At 41.9% G+C, this 24,072-nt stretch overlaps 1 protein-coding gene across 2 annotated transcripts in view; it reads left to right on the forward strand.

Annotated features, from left to right (window-relative positions):
- Positions 1-8,516: 8,516 nt before the first annotated feature.
- Positions 8,517-24,072, forward strand: part of LOC107976997 (reticulon-1) — a 207,148-nt gene continuing 191,592 nt past the window's right edge. For both annotated transcript variants that reach the window (XM_027418226.2, XM_035445772.1), the window contains exon 1: positions 8,517-8,763. In XM_027418226.2, the coding sequence (XP_027274027.1) occupies positions 8,517-8,763 (247 nt within the window). The remainder of the gene's footprint in view (positions 8,764-24,072) is intronic.

The raw sequence follows: 24,072 nt of genomic DNA on the forward strand, positions 1-24,072 counted from the left end.
TGTGTGTGTGTGTGTGTGTGTGTGTGTGTGTGTGTGTGTGGTGTGTTTAACCTAGTTCTTAAAACTTTTATTTCTTTTTTCTTATAGAATTAATTTCCCCTCAACAAAATATTTATATTAATTATTTAGGAATTCCATGCAGTGAACCCCAATCGAGTCTGCCTCCCATTCTTTCCAGGTCCACCTTCCCACCCTTACCCCCCAAAAAGAAAAATACACTAAGTCCAATTTGTAGTGCTCATATACTCATTGGAGCATGTTGACCTAACTCCTTAAAGAAACTTTGAGACTTATTTTTGAATTAAACTTATTTTTTAGAATACAAGAATTCTTGCTAGGATGACGTCTCAATGGAATGCTGGTGTAGCATGTGGAAAGTTGTAGATTCAATCCCATGAAACAAATCAGAACAAAAAACCACCAGCCAAACAAGCTAGAAGTTCAAAAACAAAGCAAAAACAGAATACGTGTGGTCCTTCATTATCTTGGGTCCAACAATCACTGAACAGGCTTTACCTGATTTGCTGAAAATACCTGAAATTATGACCAGCTTTAGTCTTGGAGTAAGTTCTCAGAAATAATTTAGTATGTGCTATTATCACCATGAAAATATACAGTTGTTACCTTGACCCTAAACTCTACACAGAGGCATTATGGGATATTTGATCACATTGTGAATCCTGAGATTGAGTTATTTACTAGAAAGACGAGTTTCTAGCTGTGGTGTGGCTCAGTCCTAGCACACACCTTTAATCCAATTGTAAACAGGATTAAATAAATTCAACCATAGGTTCAGAGGCAGAACAAGCAACCAGTTGACAGGAAAAAAACCATGGAGAGTAAAAGAGAGTCAGGAGAATGGGAAGACAGATGAACAGAAAGTTGAAGAGAGCGACATTCAGTTTGAAGAATTTTGTTTGAGATGGCACAGGAGAAAGCTCTCTTTCTTGGATGTTGGCAGAGAAGGAAGGTCAGCTGGGTGCTTTCTCTGCCTCTTTGAGCTAGTAGGCTTTCACCCCAGCATCTGGCTCCCAAGTCTTTACTGGTAAAATAGAATGGCTGAGACTTAATCAAAAACAACACAGAGATTCTTCTAAAATCTCTAGTCTATGGTCAAGGAAACTGGAATTCAGGGATACTAGGTGTAGAAAAGGTTTATATTGGTTGAGGTTGTAACATTTTCTCCATATGCCATCATATCCTCCACAGTATAAGGTTTGGCTGAAGTTCAGAAGTAAAGCTAAATGTTCCTCACCTGATTCCCTTTTTGGGGGATCCAAACAAACTACACAACAACAACAAGAACGAAAGACGCCACTCTTCCAAGTTGTCCTAAATGCTAAGAATGTCTTAAAAGTTCCAGCCCTATTTTCTTTGTCTCCAAAGCATTTTAGAGCAATTCATAACTTGTGGTGCCTATGTGAGTCCCGGAACTCTATCACTCACTCCGTATTACGTCCACAAATCTTCAAATCAGTGAAGTTTCATCAACTCAAAGGGATGCACAGGTGACATGATAGCAATATAAATCTTCTTAAATCAACGTAAACCTGAAATTTTTTTCCATAGATAACTTGTATCAATTCATGTTGAGCCTAGTAAGACATTCTCAGCATTTCAAGACAACTTATACAGTTTCAGAGGTTTATTCTAGTATCTTCATGGTGGGACATGGTGGTGTGTAGGCAGACATGGTACTGGTGAAGGAGATGAGAGCTCTAAATCTTGCAGGCAACAGAAAGGAAACTGTCATACTAGGCGTGGCTTAAGCATGAGACCTCAAAGCCCACTTACACAGTGACATACTTCCTCCCATAAGGCCACATCTACTTCACCAAAGCCATACCTCTTAATAGTGCCATTCCCTTTGGTGTCCCCTGTCCTTTAAACCACCGCATTCCATTCTCTGGTCCCCAAACACATGTAGCCATAAAATAATGAAAAAAATGCATTCAGTACAACTTTGAAAGTCCCATAGTCTGTAACAGTCTTAACAATGTTTAAAAGTCCAATGTTCAAAGTCTCTTCCAAGTTTTGTGCAATCTCTTAACAGTTATCTCCTATAAAATCAAAATTTAAAAAACACATCATGTAGTTCCAACAGGATATACATCACCATTCCAAAACGTAGGGAAGGGAGTATAGTGAGGAACTACTGGACCAAAACAGGACTGAAAATCAGCTGGGCAAACTCCAAACTTTGCATCTCCATGTCTGATGTTAAGACAACTTTTAAATACTCTGTTTCTCTTTGTCTGTGTCTCCCCACCACCACCTTGCTGGGGACCAGTCTCAGAGTCTCACACATCCTAGACAAGTACCATGGTACTGAAATACACCATCAATACACCAGGTTTTTTTTTTTCAGAATAATCTATGGAAATGAAATTATCTGTTTTCTATAATGAGTAAAACATAAATAGACTTAACTGTCTATTTTTCTTCATATATCCTGCTTGGTGGCTGATGAAATGTGGAAAATAATTAGAATCATATACTTGTATCTATTTAATTATAAGGATACAAAGAAGTTTTTGAGTGATACCTTTCTTCAGTGTTTCTCAGAGAAACAAAGCATCTGTCTCCCTCACCATATTCAGTTCAATATTCCTTAATAGCCATGTAAACATACCATTTGAGCTTTCCATATTCTTGGCATAGCAATAATGAATCTGTGAGGAAATTCCCACCTGACATTTTTGATACTTTAAGACAATCTAAACAAGAGATTGGAATGATACAGTCAAGAGCCTCCCCAGATGCATGACTACATTAAATTCCCTGGAAAAATAGTGATGAAATAAGCCTTGTCAACTTAAAATCTCAAGTAGGTGCTTATTTCATCTTAGATTTAAAAAAAACTATGATTCAGGATAACCAAGAATTTGTTATAGTAGGAGGAGATAAATTTCATGGCTTTATTAGGATAACTGACTGATATACACTGAGTCACACATACACACATGACAACTGGATTTTTTAAATTATTTTTTATTTTAGAAATAATCTTATTTTACATATCAATCTCACCATTCCCTCTCCCTCCCATCCTTCCATGCCCCCCACCGACCCCAATCCACCTCCACCCACTCCCCAAGGATAGTGAGGCCTTCTATAGGGGATCATCAAAGTCTGTCACATCATTTTGGGGAGGTCCTAGGCCCTCTTTCATGTATATGGGCTGCAATGGTATCCCTCCATAGGGAATGGGCCCCCAAAATCCATTTGTGCTCTAGGGATAAACACTGGCTCCACTGTTAGAGGTCCCATAAACTGCCCAGGCCTCCTAGCTGCCACCCACATTCAGAGGGCTTCATTTGCTCCAATGCTGGTTCCCCAACTTTATGACTGGGATCTCTGTGCTCTCACTAGGTCAGGTCAACTGTTTCTGTAGGTTTTTCCAGAATGGTCTTGTCTCTTTTGCTCATATCTCCTCCCTCTCTACAACTGGATTCCAGGAGTATGGTTCAGAGCTTAGCTGTGGGTGCCTGTTTCTGCTTCGAACAGCTACTGGATGAAGGTTCTAGGATGGCAACCAAGGTAGTCATTAGTCTCATTATAGGATAAGGGCATCAAAGGCAGCTCCTCCAATACTGCCTAGATTCTTAGTGGGGGTCATCCCTGTGGATCCTTGGACATTTCTCTAGTGCCAGACCTCTCTCCAAACCTATAGTGGCTCTCGCTACCAAGGCATCTCCTTTCTTGCCCTCCTCTATTCCTCCCCTGTCTCAGTGTTCCTGATCCCTCTTGTACTTATCCCCTCTACTCTTCTCCCCTTTTCTTTTTCCTACCACCCCCCTGCTCCCAATTTGAGCAGAGGTTCTTGTCTCTTTCCCCTTCTTTGGGGGACCATATGTTTTTTCTCCTGGGGTCCTCTTTGTTTCCTAGTTTCTCTGGTGGTGTGGATTGTAGGCTGGTAGTCCTTTGCTCTATATCTAGTATCAAATATATGAGTGAGTTCATACCATGCTTGTCTTTCTGTAATTGGCTTACCTCACTCAGGATGTTTTCTTCCACTTCTATCCATTTGCCTGCAAATTTCAAGATTTCATTGGTTTTTTTTTTCTGCTGAATAATACTCCATTGTGTAAATGTACCACTTTTTTCTCCATCCATTCTTTGGTTGAGGGGCATCTAGGTTGCTTCCAGGTTCTGGCTATTACAAACAATGCTTCTATGAACATAGTTGGACATATGTCCTTGTTGTATGAATGTGCATTCTTTGGGTATATGCCTAAGAGTGGAATTGCTGGATCTTGAGGTAGATTGATTCCCATTTTCCTGAGAAACCACCATACTGACTTCCAAAGTAGCCATACAAGTTTCACTCCCACCGGCAATGGAGGAGTGTTCCTCTTTCTCCACATCCTCTCCAGCATAGACTGTCATTGGTATTTTTGATTTTAGCCATTCTGGCCTGTGTAAGATGGTATCTCAGAGTTGTTTGGAGTAAGGATGTTGAGCACTTTCTTAAGTGTCTTTCAGCCATTTTAGATTTCTATATTGAGAGTTCTCTATTTAGTTCTGTACCCCACTTTTTAATTGGATTGTTTGGTGTTTTGGTGACTAGCTTCTTGAGTTCATTGTATATTTTGGAAATCAGCCTTTGTCAAATGTGGGGTTGATGAAGATCTTTTCCCATTTTGTCTTGTTGGTTGTGTCCTTTGCCTTACAGAAGCTTCTCAGTTTCAGGAGGTCCCATTTATTATTTGTCAATCTCAGTGTCTATGCTACTGGTGTAATGTTCAGGAAGCAGTCCCCTATACCAATTTGTTAAAGGGTACCTCCCACTTTCTCTTCTAAGAGGTTCAGTGTGGCTGAATATTTGTTGAGGTCTTTGATCCACTTGGACTTAAGTTTTGTGCATGGTGATTGATATGGCTCTATCTGCAATCTTCTATATGTCAGCACCCAGTTATTCCAGCACCATTTGTTGAAGATGTTTTCTTTTTTCCATTGTATAACTTTAGCTTCTTTGACAAAAATCAGGTGTTCATAGATGTGTGGGTTAATATCAGGGTTTTCAATTAGATTCCATTGGTCTACCTGTCTCTTTTTGTACCAATACCAATATCAGAACTATAGCTCTATAATAGATCTTGAAGTCAGGGATGGTGATGCCTCCGGAAGTTCCTTTATTGTACAGGGTTGTTTTAGCTATCCTGGGTTTTTATTTTTTCATATAAAATTGAGTATTGTTCTTTCAAGATCTGTGAAGAATTGTGTTGGGATTTTGATGGGGATTGCATTGAATCTGTAGATTGCTTTCGGCAAGATTGCCATTTTTACTATGTTGATCCTACCTATCCAAGAGCATGGGAGATCTTTCCATTTTCTGGTATCTTCTTTAATTTCTATCTTTAAAGACTCAAAATTCTTGCTATACAGGTCTTTCACTTGTTTGGTTAGTGTTACCCCAAGGTATTTTATGTTGTTTGTGGCAATTGTAAAGGGTGATGTTTCTCTGATTTCTTTCTCAGCCCATTTAAGGTCTATATATAGTAGGGCTACTAATTTGAGTTAGTCTTGCATCCTGACACTTTGTAGAAGGTGTTGACCAGCTGTAGGAGTTCCCTGGTAGAGAGTTTACTTATGTAAACTATCATAGCATCTGCAAATAGTGAAACTTCCATCTCTTCCTTTCCAATTTGTAACCCCTAGATCTCCTTTTGTTGTCTTATTGCTCTAGCTAGAACTTCAAGGACAATATTGAAGATGTATGGAGAGAGTGGACAGCCTTGTATTGTTCCTGATTTTAGAGGAATTGCGTTGAGTTTCTCTCCATTTGATTTGATGTTGGTTGTTGGCTTGCTGTATACTGCTTTTATTATGTTTAGGTATGTTCTTGTTATTCCTGGAAGGGGTGTTGAATTTTGTCAAAGGCTTTTTCAGCATTTAGTGAGATGATCATGTGGTTTTTCTTTTGCAGTTTGTTTATATGGTAGATTACATTGATGGATTTTCATATGATGAACCATCCTTGCATCCCTGGGATGAAGCCTACTTGATCATGGTGGATGATTTTTCTGATGTGTTCTTAGATTAGATTCGCCAGTATTTTATTGAATATTTTTGCACCAGTGTTCATGAGGGATATTGGTCTGTAGTTCTTTTTACTTAGTTGTGTCTTTATGTGGCTTGGGTACAAAGGCAATTGTAGCCTTGTAAAAAGAGTTTGGCAATATCCCTTCTGCTTCTATTGTGTGTAACAGTTTAAGGAGGACTGGTATTAGCTCTTCTTTGAATTTCTGATAGAATTCTGTACTGAAACCATTTGGCCCTGGGCTTTGTTTTGGTTGGAAGACTTTTGATGATAAATTGCTTCTATTTCATTAGGGGTTATAGGTCTATTTAAATTGCTTATCTGTTCTGGATTTAATTTTGGTAAGTGATATCTATCCAGAAAATTGTCCATTTCCTTTAATTTTTTTATTTTTTTAGAGTACAGGTTTTCAAATTATGACCTGATGATTCTCTGAATTTCCTCAGTGTCCATTTTTTGTTATGTCCCCCTTCTCATTTCTGATTTTGTTAATTAGCATGCTCTGTCTCTGTTTTGGTTAGTTTGGATAAAGGTTTGTCTACGTTATTGATTTTCTCAAAGAACTAACTCTTTGATTCATCGATTCTTTGCATTGTTTTCTTTGTTTCTACTTTATTTATTTCATCCCTCAATTTGATTATTTCCTGGCATCTGCTTCTCTGGGGTGAGTTTGCTGTTTTTTGTTCTAGAGCTTTCAGTTGTGCTGTTAATTCTCTAGTGTGACTATTCTCCAGTTTCTTCATGTGGGGACAACTGGATTTTTGGCAGATGCATACACTGTGAAACCATTATCACAGTGAAGATAATGGACATATTCCATAGAAACTGTTGTTTCAAATGTGTGTGTGTGTGTGTGTGTGTGTGTGTGTGAGAGAGAGAGAGAGAGAGAGAGAGAGAGAGAGAGAGAGAGAGAGAGAGAGAGAGAACTGGAGTCATAGGTGATTGTGAGCTGTCAGATGTGAGTGCTGGAAACCAAACTCAGGTCCTTTGGAAAAGCAGCAAGAACCCTTAACCACGGAGCCATCTCTCTAGCCTCAGGAATTAATCTTCAATATAGCAATAATGTAAAATTTTGGTGACTTTCAGATTCCCCACCACATTTTCTCTAACTTGTTGCTACCTAGTACAACGAAAGATTAGTATGAATTGGGAATTTTTATTATCATCATTTTTGGAGCACCCAAATGGTGCCGACACTGTCCTTTAAACCGACAGACAGATGGGAAGCTAATGGTAGCTGAGAACTCTCCACACCCTCTCTGCACCCTGCCCACCTTTTAAAAGAGTCGGGCCAACAGATAACTGTGATTTACTGTACTCTTCTACTCTGATGTTGAACATAACCTAAGACTTCAAAGGACCCATCATGTTACAGTTTAGGAACCAGTGAAACATGGCTTGTTTGAAAAGATAGGTCTGAAAATGGGAACAACACATGCAGACGAGTCCCCTCCTCTTTCATTAAGTGTCTTCCATTGTATCAGAGAGTACAGTAAAGGGGGAAGAGCAGCGGCGGCGGAAGTTTCTAGGGAAGCCCACTTCTCCAGTAAAGCCGACTGCCAAGACAGCCCGTCGTGTGGATACCTTTCGCTAGGGCCGAATGCTTCCAAAAGGAGATACAGCTGCTTCTGTATGCCTAGAAGGGTCCCTGTTTGCTTTCGATGCTCCTTGGCACAGGTCTGGGAAGCTTTTTATTCATTTATTTTTAGTGGAGTTTCTCCTGATGATCCATTTCTGTACTCTTATTTTGTTATTGTTTTCTTGTTTGAACCTGTTCTGGAAACTGTTAAGGATGAAGGCTTTAATCTCCAGGTTGCAGATGTCTGTCTTCATTTGCCACCAACACCTGTCTCCACCAGGTAACCGTTCAGACTAGTGTCCTTTCTGCATCAGACTCTGGTCACTCTCAGAACGGTGGTTCTGAGATTTCCTAGCCTCCCTTGCTCTCCTAGAGTCCCAAGACTCCAGTCTGGCTTTAACTTCTTGCCTAATCAGTGAAGCTGCAGTCAATACCTGCTGCTCCTCTCCTTGTATTTTTCCCCAGATGAAGGGCAGAGATATGGGTTTGGCAGATCTCTTAATCAGAGCCTGCCATTAGCAGGCCCGGGGCTGACGTGCACTGGGGAGGACTCGGACCAAGCAGGCCATTTTCACCTGCGTAATAACAGGCTTGGGAGTAGCGAAGCGGCGCTGGCACAGCAAGCAGCCTCTGGAGCAGGGGAGGAGCGCAGGCGGCGGCCGCCCAGGGGCCACAGAGGAAGAGGAGGGGGAAAAGGAGGAGCCGAAGCGCCCAGAGCAGCAGCCGCCGCTCGGCCTGAGTTGCAGCAGAGGCAGCGACGGCGGCGCAGAGACTCTGCAGCCTCCTGGATCCCGAAGTCCCTGTGGGGCCAGCAGCAGAGAGCGCCCGCGCACCTAGCCACCGCACCCGGGCCTTGCCAAGCCGCCATCGCCCAACCGGGGGGCACCGCCAGCCATGGCTGCACCGCCGGATCTGCAAGATGAGCCTAGCCCCGGGTCCCAGTGGTTCGCGGGCCAGGGGGAGGGGGAGGACGAAGCAGCACCGCCGAAAGGGGCCAGGCCAGCGCGGCAGGATGGGGAGCCCGCCTGGGGGTCGGGAGCCGGAGCCGGAGCCGGAGCCGGAGCCGGGGTAGTGTCGCCGCGGGAACTGTACTCCGGCCCCGCCCGGTCGCCTCCCGTCGCCATGGAAACTGCATCCACAGGTAAACCCCGCGGGCACCACGACCCCGCAAATAGAGGCCGTGACCCTGGTTTCTTGTAGCTCCTCTAGTCCACTGATCTTCTCTGCATAATCCTGGTTTCTCGGCTGGGGCATTAACCCCAGCAGGGTTTCGTCTCGTGCGACTGTAAATGTTAGCGGACTGGTGGAAAACAGCAGTGTGCTGCTAGCGGGTAGGAGGAAGGAGGCTGTTAGTCCTGTTATTTCATTATTACTCTTGTTATGGCCTTAGACGTTGTTCCTGTTTGCAAGCCTGGCTACTGCTGCTACAAGTTTCTCCCTCTTGTCAAAGGCCTCGGGGCAGCAGGGCGGGCGTGACAGGTTGTGATGGTTTTCTGGGGCGTGTTTGCGCTCAGCGTGCTCAGCCGGCGGCGACCACAGTGGTTGACAACCAAGCAGCAGGCGGGCCCACTGCCTCAGGACCCTCCCGCTGGGTTTGGTGCTACGGAGTACAACAGGGGTTTTAATTTTCCCGTTTCTTCCCTCAAGGAATCACCACACCCTACCTACTCCTTTCCTTTCCAGCTCCCCTTCTCTCGCGCTGAAAACAAACCCCAAAGAGTCCTGCGCTTAATTCCAGAGGGACATTGTGTGAGGGTTGGGAGTTGTAGCCTTCTCTCTTTATTTCCTGGCTGCTCTGCTCTATCAGGGAGCACCAAAACTTGGAACCCACAGATGTGAAGGTCCTGGCTGCGAATTAGAGTGTTGGGGTTGTGGTCAGAGGGCCAGACACAGTTTACCAATCAGTCTGAACTCTGTACCTCCGCGTTTGCAAAAACTGCCAGGGCTTTGACCTCTCTCCCCCTGACTCGCCCTTCACAACCAAAACAAATCCTTGCCTGGTGGGACCAACCCGAAGGCCAGGGACGTGTGGCTTGTCCTTGGAGGCTAGAGAAGCGTGCTGAGGGAGGGGTAGCTGCCTGGTTAGCGCTGTTTCCAGGAGAAATACTGTAGGGGGGTGGTGTGTTGTGCTGTTGTCTGCAAGGCTCTGCTGAGCTGGAGTGGGAGTTGTGTAGTTTTGGTGATGTAGTGTGAGGCCTGGGTAGTGGGTGTTCCTGGAGGAGGGACGTGGGTAGGACTGGCATATGTGCTCCTGGCAGCTGATTTAGGGAAACCCCTTTCTTAAGCCACCCCCTCTTGAGGGTTATGTGGAGTGCCTCAGGTTGTCTTAACTCTAGAACTAGCAAGATCTGAGCCAGGAACGGAGATTTGGAGACTGTGTTGAATAATGGAAAGAAAAAAGTAGGGCCAAGCAAGAAAAAGAGAAGTGAAAGGAGGTGAGGGAAAGCAGAACGAGAAGGGGAGACGGGGAGGGAGTGGGAATGATGGCGGGGGTGGGGAGGAACAAAGCGTGAAAAACCCCAACAGCTGACAACCTCATTTGTCATATATTAATTACTGTAGGGTGGGATTTAAATCTAAGAACAGTTTCCTGGTCTCTTGCAACTCCTTGTGTCCAAATGAAGAGAAATGAAAACGTATAACTAACTGCCAGAACAAAAGGCAAATAATAGCAACCTTTGTGCCAGTAGACTTCTTTAGGGTGGCTTACAGTTCAGAAACTGTATCTGCTATACCCCAGGTAAATTCTTTGTTTCTAAGCTTTCCCTACCTCCCATCAGTGTCACTAAGGGCAAGTAAGAAAGAAAAGCAAATCTTGTTAGGTTACATGCAACAAAGTGCTCCGAATGGACGTAGGTATATAGATACACGTGTATATAATACAGTATAATGTTTTGATATAGTGTAGATCATGGAATGTTTAAAACAAGCTGATTAACACAACTGTGATCAGTTTTAATGGTGAAAACATTTAAAATCTACTCTGTGAATAACACATATGCAATATACTGTTACAGAGCAGTGACTGGATGGAGCAGTCACCGTTGTCTACACTTTAATCTTTATTATGAAGGTATTTTGTTTTGTCAGGTGAATTAGAGGTTTCCTTTTCTGAGCATCAAATTAACTAATAAAATCAAGCAAGGGTCTAAGTTTGGTAGGAGGAAGTTGAAAGGATCTAGATGGACATGTTTATACAGAAATGCTATATATTGAAAACTCCAAATAAAATCAGGGCTTGCCTCCGTATGTGTGATTTCTGCAGGTTTTTTTTCAGTGTAAGCAAAATCAGCATATCAGTGACAAGACCATGGCACACGTTGCTTGACTTTGCAGTTTTATAGCTTGCTTTATAAATAGCACCCCCCTTTCCTGAGGTTCCGAAGGCAGGAAGCCCAAGCTCGAGGTGTCCAGGAGTCTGTGTCTACTGTGGCTCTGCCTTCTGGCCCCCAGCTGTTTTGTTACTGTGTCCTCCAAAGGGAAGAAGGCAACTTTATTCTTTATTTTCTTTTTTTCTTTTGAAAGAATGCTTTAGGCTTCAGTGTTGATGGAGATGGAACTTAGACTTTAAGTGCGAAGCACTGTAAACAGACAGCTCCAATTTCACACGTACTATTCCCATGCAAGACAGATACGGGTGTTTTAAAAACTGTTTTTATGTAAAAGAACCACCAATCATGCCATCTGGCCAGAAATTCTGTTATTTATTTTTATACTTTGATGGTAATTAAAGCCCCCCAAGAAATAGTTAAAAAAATACTTCTCCGTAAAACTTCCAGAATAAGTATACATAGCTGAACATCATTAAAGCAAGCTATAAAGGCCCATTACACTGAATGAATTTTCAGATATTCTCAGTGCTTCTGTCACTGTTGTAGCATGGAAAAATTCCCAACAATAACAAGAAATAACACATTCTTCTTGAGCTATAATCTTTCACATCTAAAATTGCTAGTGGGACTGTGCAATGATGTCTTTGGCCAAGGAACATTCAAAGTGCCATGTGGAAGCTACAGTGTCAGGCTCACTAACTGTGGAACATTGCCAGCCTCTTAGAGTTTTATACAAAGGATGCTAAGAGCAACTGTTCTGTATTTTTTCATATGATCAGTTATTTTATTCCTGGGAACTAGTCAAAAGGAGCACACAAAAACAAAATGAGGGATGAATGGCCTTTTGTTTAAACAAGGAGAATTTGAACAAATTGGAATGGTAAGACGTTAACGTATCGACTGCTTTGGGAATTAATTCATTGACCACATGAAAAGCAATGGATGGGGAGAACAGGGATAGAGAACACCCAGAAGAAGCCAGTTCAATGTGGCTGTCTCAGCTGTCCCATCCTATGGATAAATTCGACATAATTTTGTGGATAATTTCAAAAAAAGAGAAGCAAGAGTTCTTTTTTTCAATGCATATTACGGAGGCCATGAAGTCTGTAGGTATATTTTTAAAAAACCATTTTCCATCTATAATGATTTAAGTTATGTTGAGCATATTTTATACATCCCATCTAGAAAACTACAATGTTTTACAGTCATTCATTCTGGAAACCGGGTAGACTGTATTCACCATCATGTGTGTTTTATAGACATGTGGATTATTTTAAAGTTTGAAATACTGTCTGGCAATCCCCTTTAGAAGTTATAAATTCTCATCTTCTCTCTTTCATGTTTTAAGAAAGCCACAGTGATGTTGAAGCTAGAAGCAACACTCCATCTTGCTTTTACAGTCTCTAGAAGGAGTAAAATAGTCTGTAAACCTAATGCAATTTCTCTCTCCAGATGCAGCCTTTGGACACAGTCTAACTTTTCTGGCAGTCAAGTACGGTACACATCCCAGAATGCAGAGATGCTAGGATTAACATTTTGAAGTACTTCTGCTCTTTCAAAATACATTGAAATGGGTATCATCAGGACTTGAAGCCTAATTTGACATTTTTGAAGTCAATATTCTGTAAAGTCACTCTGCTCACCCCTCCACGAAGGCCTGTTTCTGTTCTTTTTCTAGGTTGCTATGAACCTCTAACACTGAGGTTTGGGGGCGGGGCGAGTTCTGGACTATTGCCCATTTGCTGTCAATCCTAGGAAGCGCGGATTACAGAAAGTTTTATCTGTACAGTGAGAAGCTGCTGTAACCAGAGAGTTATGAATGTCTCTGCTGAACACAGGTCAAGGGCTCCTAGACCGTGTGCCACTTTCTGTTTCACGTCCATGTTTGGTTTAGCCAAGCACTTCCTTTGTGTCAGTTTTCATTTTCTTCATTCTCAAATCTTTGCTGGAAGCTTGACTGGAAGGCCATCGCCATTATCCCACGTCACAGGAACACGAGCATGAGCTAGTTTTCTGAGGTCAACACAAGATACACAAATGTGAGTACAGCTTGCTCTGACAATATAGACGTGGAAAATAAATCCACTTCTCTTTCCTCCTCTTTGTCTCATCTTGCCCTTCTTCAAAGAAATCACTATGTTAAGTATCACTCCAAGGTCTTCAACTTTGTTCATTATGATTTAGCCATTATATATATATATATATATATATATATATATATATATATATTTTTGATATTATAATTTAATTGCAACATTTATCCCTTCCCTTTCCTCCTCCCAAACCCTCTCATTTGTCCCTCCTCAGTCACCTTTACATTCAAGGCCTCTCTTTTCACTAGTTTTTATTTCAGGCATATGTACACACGTGTGTGTGTGTGTGTGTGTGTGTGTGTGTGTGTGTGTGTATGTTGTATGTGTGTGTGTGTGTGTGTGTGTGTGTGTATTATGTCTATATATTCCAAATATAACCTGTTCAGTCCATATAGTTCTACTTGCGTGCATGTTTTCAAAGCTGACCATTTGGCACTGGGCAACCAATTGATGTGCTCTTCCCTGGAGAAGGGTTCTTCGGTTCCCAGCTTTCCTTAGCTACCTGTAGTTCTTTGTTTACAGATGAAGCCATGCAGGCTTTTCTCGATCCAGTTTGGTGTGTTCATTGGGGTCATCATTGTTCAGCTCACCCTTGGGTGATCATATTGATGAGAATTTATGGGTGTAACTCCTGATGTTCCTCACGGAGGAAATTCTCTTATCCTCCAGCTCTTACAGTCTTTCCACTCCCTCTCCATGTTCCCTGAGCCTTGGGTATGGGAATGTTTTATGGATGTATGCATTGGGTCTGAGCTCCACAACTCTGCATTTTGACTGGCTGTGGTCTTCTGTAGTGGTCTCTGTCTGTTACAAAGGGAAGTGTCCTGGATGAAATGTGAAGACTACACTTATCTGTGGGTATAAGGACAATGTTTTTATAGATTCTTGTTATGCTGGTTTAATAAATTAGCGGTTGTCCATTCTCCAGTAACCATGATTTCACTAGCACTAGAAGCTAGGTGGGCTTCCAGTATGGGCTGTGGTCTCCTTCTTGTTGAGTAGGTTTTGAGTTCAGTTCAAGAGCCGTTGGTTACTGCTAAGTACGTGTGCCACTACTACACCCTTAATGTTAACACACCATGCTGCTTGATAGGTGTTAGAGCTGGGCGGGATGTTTGCTGCATCCCTTCTTTGTTAGGCTTGCACAGTGCCTTATGGTTTTATAATGAAATTATTCCCATAGCGAACTTTTAAAATGTACTGGAGAACTTAGAGGGGAAAGAAAATAAAGGGCATGTTTTCAAGAGACTAATATATCAACACACGAATGCTCTCCACTGAAGTAAACATAAAGACCTGGTTAAAAAAAGAAAAGAAACAAGCTGGGGTTTTTTGTTTGTTCCTTTAAATACTACTTGAGATCGAAGAGAGCACTGAGAAGATCATGAGCTAGAGAGCCTACTGTTTGTGGAGGATGCTGTGGTAATAGTGTGTGAAAAGAGAGGGAAGAGCTTCCCACTTCATGTTTGCCGTGTGTGATACAAATGGACAGACTGGAAAAGACCAAACATTCAGGATGCCTGGGAACTCAAAATGAGTAAAATTCCTTGTAGTTGCTATGATGAGACCAGTTCATTAGATGCACGCACTTTACATCTCATGGCACTGAATGGGCAGTTTCAATATCATTCCCAGGGTCTTTTGGGAAGACAGCTAAGGCCTGAAAGTTAAAATGGATACTTTCTCAAAGACAGAAAAACAATTGATTCTTCAAACCTGTAAGGCAAAATCTTTAATTCTGGTCACCCAGTAGAAGCTAATAATGTGCTTTATAGAAAAATATAAATCTTTTGAAAGAAGGAGTATGTTAATCTCCAGAAATTTGTGGCTCACTAAAATACAGCTCATGCAACATAGCCATTGTCTTTCTAGATTCGGAATTACCATCATATACACAGCACTGATTATGGCCAAGAACTCAACTTGTAAATGGTGTAGAAAGTATGTTCTTTAACTGCACACATATTATTAAGTTTCAAAGGATGGCTGATATGCACAGGGTAGCATTAATAGGAAAACATATTTTACTGTTTACTCAAAAGAAGCAAGATGAACTCTTCTTAAAAATATCATCTATCTTAATTTAATATTGTGTTTTGGGGGAAGGGAGTATGTGTTAGATGATCTTATAATTTAAAAGGAGGAAAGGAGTATACAAAGAAAAATTGTATTCGTAATTTATTTTTAATAAGACAGTATTTGTTTCACTCACAATTCTACCATTGTTTAGCGAGCCCCTGGTATATACCAGATGTTGTTGTAAGCACTGAGATATAGCAGAGAAAACAAAATCCATTTCCACAAAAGGTTTTTTTTTTTGGGGTTGTCACTAGGGAGAAGACAGAGAAGACAGAAAGGACATTTGAAGGGATATAAAGTTCTGTGGACAAATTCCAAGCAGAGTAATGGGAGGTAGAGGGCTAGTCAGAAAGACTTCTTTGATGAGGTGACCCTGAATCAGGGCCTTGGGAGGTGAGACGCCAGGGACACTGGCATAAGTGTACCGTGAGTGTTCCTGGAACATTCAAGAAGGAAAGAAAGGGCAATGAAATGAGCTTGGGAAGAATGGTAGATGAGCAAAGGTGGAAAGGTAAGACAGTCCTTTAGGCCCTTGCTGTCATCTTGGCTATTACACCCAATGAAAAGGTAAGAGGTCTTTATCCCTAGCACGGAGCCTATTGTAAGCGGCTCACTTAGCTCATCATGTCAAGAATCTAACACGGGAATGATGGTGGTAGATTTGGAGGAGGAATGAGCAGTTAGTAGATCATGGTGGCTTGAACCAGAATAATAACATAAGAGGAGATGGAAAGTGGCCATATTCTACATATATGTTAAATATATATTCTGAAGCTAACCCTGTATCTTAATAGACTGTGGATGGGACATGAGAGGAAAAATCTCATTCAGATTGTGTAATGGAACTTGACTTGAGTAAATATAAGAATAGGATGGCTATTAACTTGGATTAGGAAGGTTTTAAGGAGAGCAGGATTTAAAAGGCAAACAAGGTATTGGGTTTCAGAACTGCTGATTTTGAAGTATCAGATGCCTGGGTGGAGAGGTCAAGTTTTCATCGTTCAGTGGGGTTGGAACATGGTGTGGACTAGCAATCCAGATTTTGTTATTATTGATAGAAAGATGAGGTCACAAAGCAAGTCAGTTTTCACAGTGAACATGTCAAGGATTTCCGAGACCCTTGAGTATCCAGATGCCCTAGCTGAAAGTTAAGTGGCCAATTCAACAGTTGCTGGAATATTGAGAGAGGAGTGAAGATATTATGGTCTAGGGAAATGGGAGAGTAAAAGGGAATTTTTAAATATTGTATATATTTGATTGTTGTTTTGTTTATTCATTAAAGATCATCTCTTAAACAATAGGATATTGTATTTGATTATTGCAGACCTAGTTAACAGAAATAAGAAACAAAAGCCAAGGTCTGTGACCTGGACTTTTCAACTTTGAAAAGTTAATACTTCTCCAAAAGAGGTCTGCAGACTTCTTGCTCACATGTAGCAATCTATGGACCTTCGAACAGGGGAGCAAGCTCACCAAATGCAAGTTCAAGCTATAAGAAGCACCTTAGTGTTCTATCGCTGTGATGGAACATCATGACCAAGGCAGCTTACAAAAGGAAGCATTTAAATGAGGACTTGTTTGCAGTTTCCGAGAGTTAGTCAATAATCATCATAATTGGGAACACAGCAGCAGGCAGGCAGGCGTGGCTCTAGAGCAGTAGCTAAGAACTTACATCCTGATCTACAGGCCACAGGCCAAGAGTGAGTGAGTCTGGGCTTGGCATGGGTGTTTGAAGTCTCCAAGTCCTTTCCCAGTGACACATCTCCTCTAACAAGGCCACAAGTCCTCCAACAATGCCATACTCCCTAATCCTTCCTAAACAGTTCCACTAACTGGAGGCCAAGTGTTCAAACATAAGAACCATTGTCATTCGAGCCACCACACCAGTTTACAGAGTTGATTCATCATTCTTGGTATTGTGATGGAAGCAAGGAGAAGAGAGAGGCATGAGTTATGCTTTATACATAACACATAGGGTGTTAAACTCTAGTTTGGAGGAATGACTGACACATACAAAAGGAAAAGCTCAGGGCAGGGCCGAGCAGGCACTTAAATGAATGGTACAAACTCTGTGTCTGTAAAGGATTGCTTGGCTGTACAGGTTTAAAAGCACTTGGCCCATTAAAGCATGGAGTGTCACAACCAAAGGACAGACAGGACAGGAACAGACAGAGGCAGTCTCAGGGATGTGTAGGGGTTGGCTTGGAAGAGGCAGCCTGTGCAATAGGGGATGTGCAGCGAAGCCCACACTTGCTCAACCTGTGGCCTGGTGGAATCTGCAAGCTAGTCTTGGGTCTCATCAGGATAGAGTCTTATAGAGCAAACTAAGACTCTGGAGAGAGAGAGAGAGAGAGAGAGAGAGAGAGAGAGAGAGAGAGAGAGAGAGAGAGAGCACAGACTTCCCTCATCCTTACTGCTTAAAGGAAAGCTGAGAAGCCTGTGTGTTATATATAAAATAAACATAAAAAGACTGCAATATGGAGAGAAGTCAGGCTTTCTAGGAACCTTGTGATATGACGTTGGACATAGAAACAAACTCCAAAGCCAGGTTTTCCTTTCCTTAATATATCTCAGACTAGATCCTGGGGAAGCTAGCCGCAAGAAGACACCAAAGGCAGTGAACAAAAACATGCACCCAAAGTCAGCACTTCCTGTCAGGAAAGAAGTACCCTTTTAGACACTAACTGTTCTGCCTGGAGATCAGCATGAAATAAATGGAGGTCTAGTTCCAACAGAGAAGCTCAGCCTTTTGCCCCGTTAGCTGTTGAGAGCCTCCTAAGGAAACAAGCTTAGTCTGATAGCTACCAGTGCCGTATTATAGGGAGCCAAGTGCAGACTGAGGGCTTTCATCACTGCTCAGGAGCAAGAATACTAAGTAGAGAAGCTCATTCCATCTCTGTCCTTCAATCTGTAGGCGGCACCCTTCTTCATCCAGGTGTCAGAGCATTTCAATCAGACCTGTAGTCTCATTGGTCCAGATTACAACTGGAAAGCAGTTGTTACAGAGCTCGAGAGACAGCTTAGTGGTTAAGCACTGCTGCTCTTTCAGAGAACCCAGGTTTGGTTCCCAACACCCACGTGGCAGCTCACAACTCTCTATAGCTCCAGTTCCAGGGGATATAATGTCATCAACTGGCCTCCTTAAACACAAGGCACATATGTGGTGCATATATACACATACATAATGCACATAAAAATAGCCATATCTCTGAAAAACAACCCAATTGTTTGTTATTCCAAGAACCAACATGAACCTGAATGACAAATGGCATCCCAACATTAAAATTAGAAATTACCTGGCAGTGATTTTAAAGGAACTGCCACAAAAATAACTTAATAACTAGTCACAAATACACATAGAGCATTAAGAATAGAAATAGAAAAACCCAAAGAAATAAAAGTTATAAAGACCCAGACAGGAAGGCCTGTTACTGTAGCCCTGGGGATGTTAAGACAGTGGGATTAGGAGCTGGAGGCCAGCCTGGAGTACCCGAGATGACCCTGTTTCAATCAAAAATCAAATCAAATAAAATGAACACAACAATAAACAAAGCTGTAAGGAAGAACTCAGTTGGAAAAGTTTCATTTGACAAGTGCTGTATCTGAAAGAACCGAATGCTGCATCTCAGTGGGTGGGCTCATCGAGAGAGTTGAGAGACTGGGGTAAAGGTCAGTGCACATGAAGATGAATGGCCCAGCCTGGGCCAGGGAGAGAAAAGAGGCTGAAAATGAAAATGGATAAATGGAGGCATAGAAGATGGTGTTAATGCATTTCCCTGGGAAAAGATTACAAAGCTTCATCAGATTGTCAACAAGCATCTATAATCCTGAAAAAAAAAAAAAACTTTTTTTTTTTTAAGCCTTTGCTCTGCAGCACAGGACTTGCCTTCTTTCCAATGCTTGGTTCCGTCGTGTTCTTCAGGGGGAAGTAACCGGATATACCTAGGCTTGAGATGTTTCTCACAGTAGCATACTCCCATTCTGATTCTATCCTGGTATGGACACTAAATATGAGCACATGTAAACCAAGTTCATAATATAGAATTTGCACTGGAAACAGAATTTACCATGCTCTGCCAGACTCTCTGCAATTAATCCTTATCATCAAAATGCAGAAGGTATGGTTATTTGCTGTATCCAAGGAAACTGCTATAGTATGTTCAGACTAACTGCTTGAGTTAAGTCAGAGGATTCTGGGTACGGAACTGTGTCACTTATACAGAAAAGTAAAAGCAAGGATTTTTGTTAACTGCTGATTCTAAGTCAGTGGAAGAAAACGGCCATCTCTAAAAGGATGAACTGTTAGATTCAGCACACCTCAAACAGAGGAGATTTGCAGGGTCCAGCAGAGCCCTGGGTGCATTGCCAGGGCAGGAAAGGAGGAGAAGTCTTGACTGCAGTAGGAGGAGCTGAATATAAGAAGATAGACTAAGTCATAACAGCTGTCAGCACAAGCATGGCCAGATGGCTTAGGGACTTGGCAGGAAATTTGGATGACTCCAGATGATAGCCCCTCGGCCACTCAGGGGCTTCCGGTAAAGGGCTGGGGTTCTGGGTTATCAGAACTATAAAAATGTGGGAGTAGTCCACACTGTTGTACGTGGGGAGATGATATCAGTCACTGGAGGTATGGAATCGGAGTAGTGTTGGTTGGTTCTATGACAAAGGGCTTAGAAGACAAGGGAGACATTAGATTAGTAATTTTAAAAAATTTTTTTCAGCATTATAGATGCTTGTTGACAATCTGATGAAGCTTTGTAATCTTTTCCCAGGGAAATACACTAACACCATCTTCTATGCCTCCTCCCATCCCCAGGCCTTCTGTGATTATAAATGACTTTCTAACTCTTTAGAATTCAGTGAGCCCTCCCCCCCCCACTTTCAAATAGATCAATGTTTACTTAGCAGCTGTAGTTCCATAGTTCAATAAAACTTTACTGAACCATACATTTGTTTGCCCAACAAATATTTGGTTAAGCACTTACTACACACACACACACACACACACACACACACACACACACACACACACACACACAGGGTAGGTATGAAGTTGAATGGGTGATGTAAAGATAAATTCAGCAAAGCAGAAACATGGTCAGGCAATGAGGGAGAGCTGTGGGAGGGATGAGGTCTCGGCTGCGTAAATGATGTCAGATTCCTTTGAAAGCTATACTTTCACTGTAACACGAGATGCCTCCTGTGCCAATTCTGCTTGAGAATAAGTCAACTAACTTTGCCTCCAACCAGACAGTTGCTCCTAAGTACCGTATTTACAGAAATTTTAGAATTGCCACCACTTATCACACCATTCATTTGTTTAACAAAGCTTTTTTATTCTACATAATTGAAGAGTAAATGGCAACTCAGCATGTTTGAATTACCAGGATTGAACTCACATGAATTTATTATTTTTTGAATTGAATTCATGGTGCAAGAGAAGTGTTTCTATTTCATTTCACCAGAAGTGAGAGAAAGAACAAACCCCCATTATTGTACTATGTTTTGTACATGCCTGTGGCTGTTTCCATTTTGCTTTCTCTGCCCTGCTCTAATGTATCTAGGGGGTGCTCACCTGAGGATCACCTTCATCTAGGGAGTGCTCATCCAAAGAGCACCATCATCTACGGGGTGCTCACCTGAGGAGCAACATGCTGTTTGTTTGGGCTTTCCATTCACTAGGCTTGTGAGCCAAATGAGATCTTTCTTCTTTATGTCTTTCCCATCCTCAACTGTCTTACTAGAATAACATAAAACCAGAGGTTCAAAATTAAGGGTTGATTTATGTATTTCTGTAAATAATAAGAAGGAATTAAATGTGTTTTAAGGGGGGCAGATACTGTACTTTCATCCTCTCAGAAATTAGACTTCACACATTTACAACTGCTTCAGCCCTTAAGCCACCCAAGACTTTTTAAATGGGGTGATCCTAGCAGCCTCAAAGGCACCTAGGAAGAAGAATTTGGGGGTTCCAGAGAGAGCTGCCCTGAGCTTCCTCAGCTTCAGCCTCAATGAAACGAGCAGGGAGCTGAGTCAGGTCTGTGGGCTGAAGCGTTCTCTCTTCACCCTGGGGATTTTCCAAAGAATGCACATTAACTTTATCTAAATGAAGAAGAATTTAGCTCAGGGTTTTCCCTCAGATATGTGGGACTATTTATACACTTCCCCCTTCTGCACAACCAGCCCCGAGATTCAAAATGCAGTAAGAGCAAGGGCTTAATTGGATTTTCTTTTATCATATCTCATATATATATTCCTCTTTACTTTGGGGAAACAAAGAGTGGCCAGAGGAAAAAGAGGAAAAAAGAAGGAAGGGAAAGGAATGAGAATTGGTTTGGTACCTGGTAGTAGGCGGGAAGCAGTGAGGAACGCTTCATAAACCTTCATACATTAGTGTTTTGGGTTGATGGTCAATAGAGATTCTCAGAGACTTGGACTACCATCTGCTTAATCTAAGAATTACAAGTGGTTTGTATAATTCCCCTTGCTTCCAGCCAGGATCATAGACTACACTCAAAAGTGGAATCTTCTAGCAAGGTCTCTTTAGGCCTTTAGGGGGGTCTCCTAAACCAGACAGTGGGGTTCAAGTTCCAGCTGGTGAAGAGCATGCATTCTCAGGAATGTTTGTTTACACCATGATGTTCCTGGGCTAACCTGTGGTCAGGTTTGGGGTCTTACCCCTCCTTTCTTCAGGGATGGTTCGGGTTCATAGGCTTGCTCATGTCACAGCAAATGAAGCGATGCTTTCTTCTCCTCCCCTCGGCTGACAGTCTCTTGAAGCAGAGGTTCTGTCTCCACAAGTCCCAGTAATCTTCAGCAGGGGTCAAATGTGTGTGCATGCTCCCTGTGCATCAGACTTTCATAATTTGATGACTTCTTTTTTCTTTTATCTTTGGCTACATAAAATGGCTCTATTACCATATTTGGATCATAGTGCATTTTAGAAAGCTTTCAATGTCTGTAGAGTCTATGGCTCTTCATGGAGCTTGGAAGCTAAATTTCCTTCCTTTTTATAGAATTCATGTGACCAGTCTTAAGTCAAGAACAGTATAAGTTCATGCTACCATTTATACATATAGTAATAATCAGCAGGCTATTTCCACGTATCATACTGCTGTGCATTTCTTTGAAAATGACAGACTGCCAAGCAACACAGTCTTGACAGAAACAATGAAAGCCATTTGATAATAAATGAGTTTTTGTTAATTTTTAAAACTAACTGGACAGATACCCTTGATAGTGGCATTTAAAAAAAAAATACTAAGATTATCTTGTCCTAATAGTTGCCTTTAATAGTCCCTTCTCCACAGCACCTGCCGCTCACTTGACCCCTCTGCCCTCAGAACAGGGGTGCTGCAATGGGGTGGGGCCCATACAAGTTAGGCTGCATTTTGTATAAATTCTAAAAATGATAATGGGAATTAACTGTTTAAGTAAGAAGGATGTGGTGGGGAGTAGGGGGAGGGTGGACGAGCAACGGGAGAGGAAAAATGTATACTCAATAAAAACGGCAAAAAAAGAAGGAGGTAAATAGAGCTTCCCCCATCACTCAGAGAATACAGCGTTGCCTAGCAGGAATGTTCCAAAGGAGGCTTACTTTTAAAGTGGGATGTTGAACTTCTTATCGCTTCAAATTGGCTTTGTCTTGAGACTGCAGTTTCATGTAGCCCAGACTGGCCTTGAACTTGTTATGTGGCTGAGGGTGACTTTGAACTCTTTGTCCTCCAGCTTCTACCTCCCATCTCATGTGCTGACATTATAGGCATGAGCTACCACGCTCAGCTCCTATTCTTTGTGTTCCCCTGTTGGGTTTCATGGTTTTAAATCTTGGGATTTCTGCTCACTCTGTCACTGACTTTGAAATCCTTTTCAGTACAGGTCAAGTGTCTCTTATCCAAAACACTTGGGAACAGAAGTACTCTAGATTTGGGATTTTTTTTTTTTTTAAGACTTGGAAAATTTGCATACACATGGGATATTTTGGGGATGGCACCCCAGTGTAAATGAAAAATTGACTTGCGTTTCACAGACATCCTAGGCACAAAGCCTGAGATAATTTTGTTCAATACTGTAAAGATTTAATGTGTGAAATGAGGCCTCATGGGGTAGGACTTTCCACTTGGAGTATGTCCTGTTGGTAGCCAATGTTTCAGATTTGGGATTTTCCAGACGCTGAGCCTACACTCAGGTTTTATATCTCCAGCTGTAAAACCATAGGACCCATACAGCGCAAATAGAAACAGTCTAAATTAACACGCAATTCCAACATTTGGAAGCATTTTTTTGTTTGTTATGTTTGTGGGCATGCTACCATAAAATATGTTTGATTAATAACATGGACATGTAATCAATAATTATACATTTAAAATTAATATTTATAAACAAAATAGTTCATGAAGTAGGCTAATAGGAGGCAGTAAAGATGGGGCAAATTATTATTAACATGAAGAAAGCTAATAGATATTTACACAGGATGCTGTTCTATGTATCTAACAGAAGGAGAAGTGAGAACAGCTTTGACAGGAAGTGGCTGTTGAGCTGAGTTTCAGGGATGAGAATCAGCATGACAAGGCCTGGAGTCCATTTGAGAGAAAGCCACAGTGCAGAGAACCATGCTTCACCCCTCTTAACATCTCTTCCTGGTTTGTTTGCTTGTTGGTTTGGATTTTGTTTGATTCTCAAGCTCCCTAGGTTTCTAGACTGGTGGTGAAGGAACTCAGAGCTCTCTTTGTTCTGTTTGTCTTTAGGCCTCTAAACCGTTCCTGTGTGGGAAACAAAACCAGTCTTCTCAAAGCCGCTGCTTCTCAGAGTGCATATGGCTCTCAGAGCTGGGCAGATTGTACACCTCAGACAGGTTTGCCGACACCTGGCCAAGAGCCAAGGGCACTCAGAACCAGACTAGAAAAAGGCAATTTTCTCCAGCAGTGAGCTGTTCAAAACTCTATT

This window comes from Cricetulus griseus, chromosome 5, assembly GCF_003668045.3.
Source record: "Cricetulus griseus strain 17A/GY chromosome 5, alternate assembly CriGri-PICRH-1.0, whole genome shotgun sequence".
NCBI classification, from domain to species: Eukaryota; Metazoa; Chordata; class Mammalia; order Rodentia; family Cricetidae; genus Cricetulus; species Cricetulus griseus.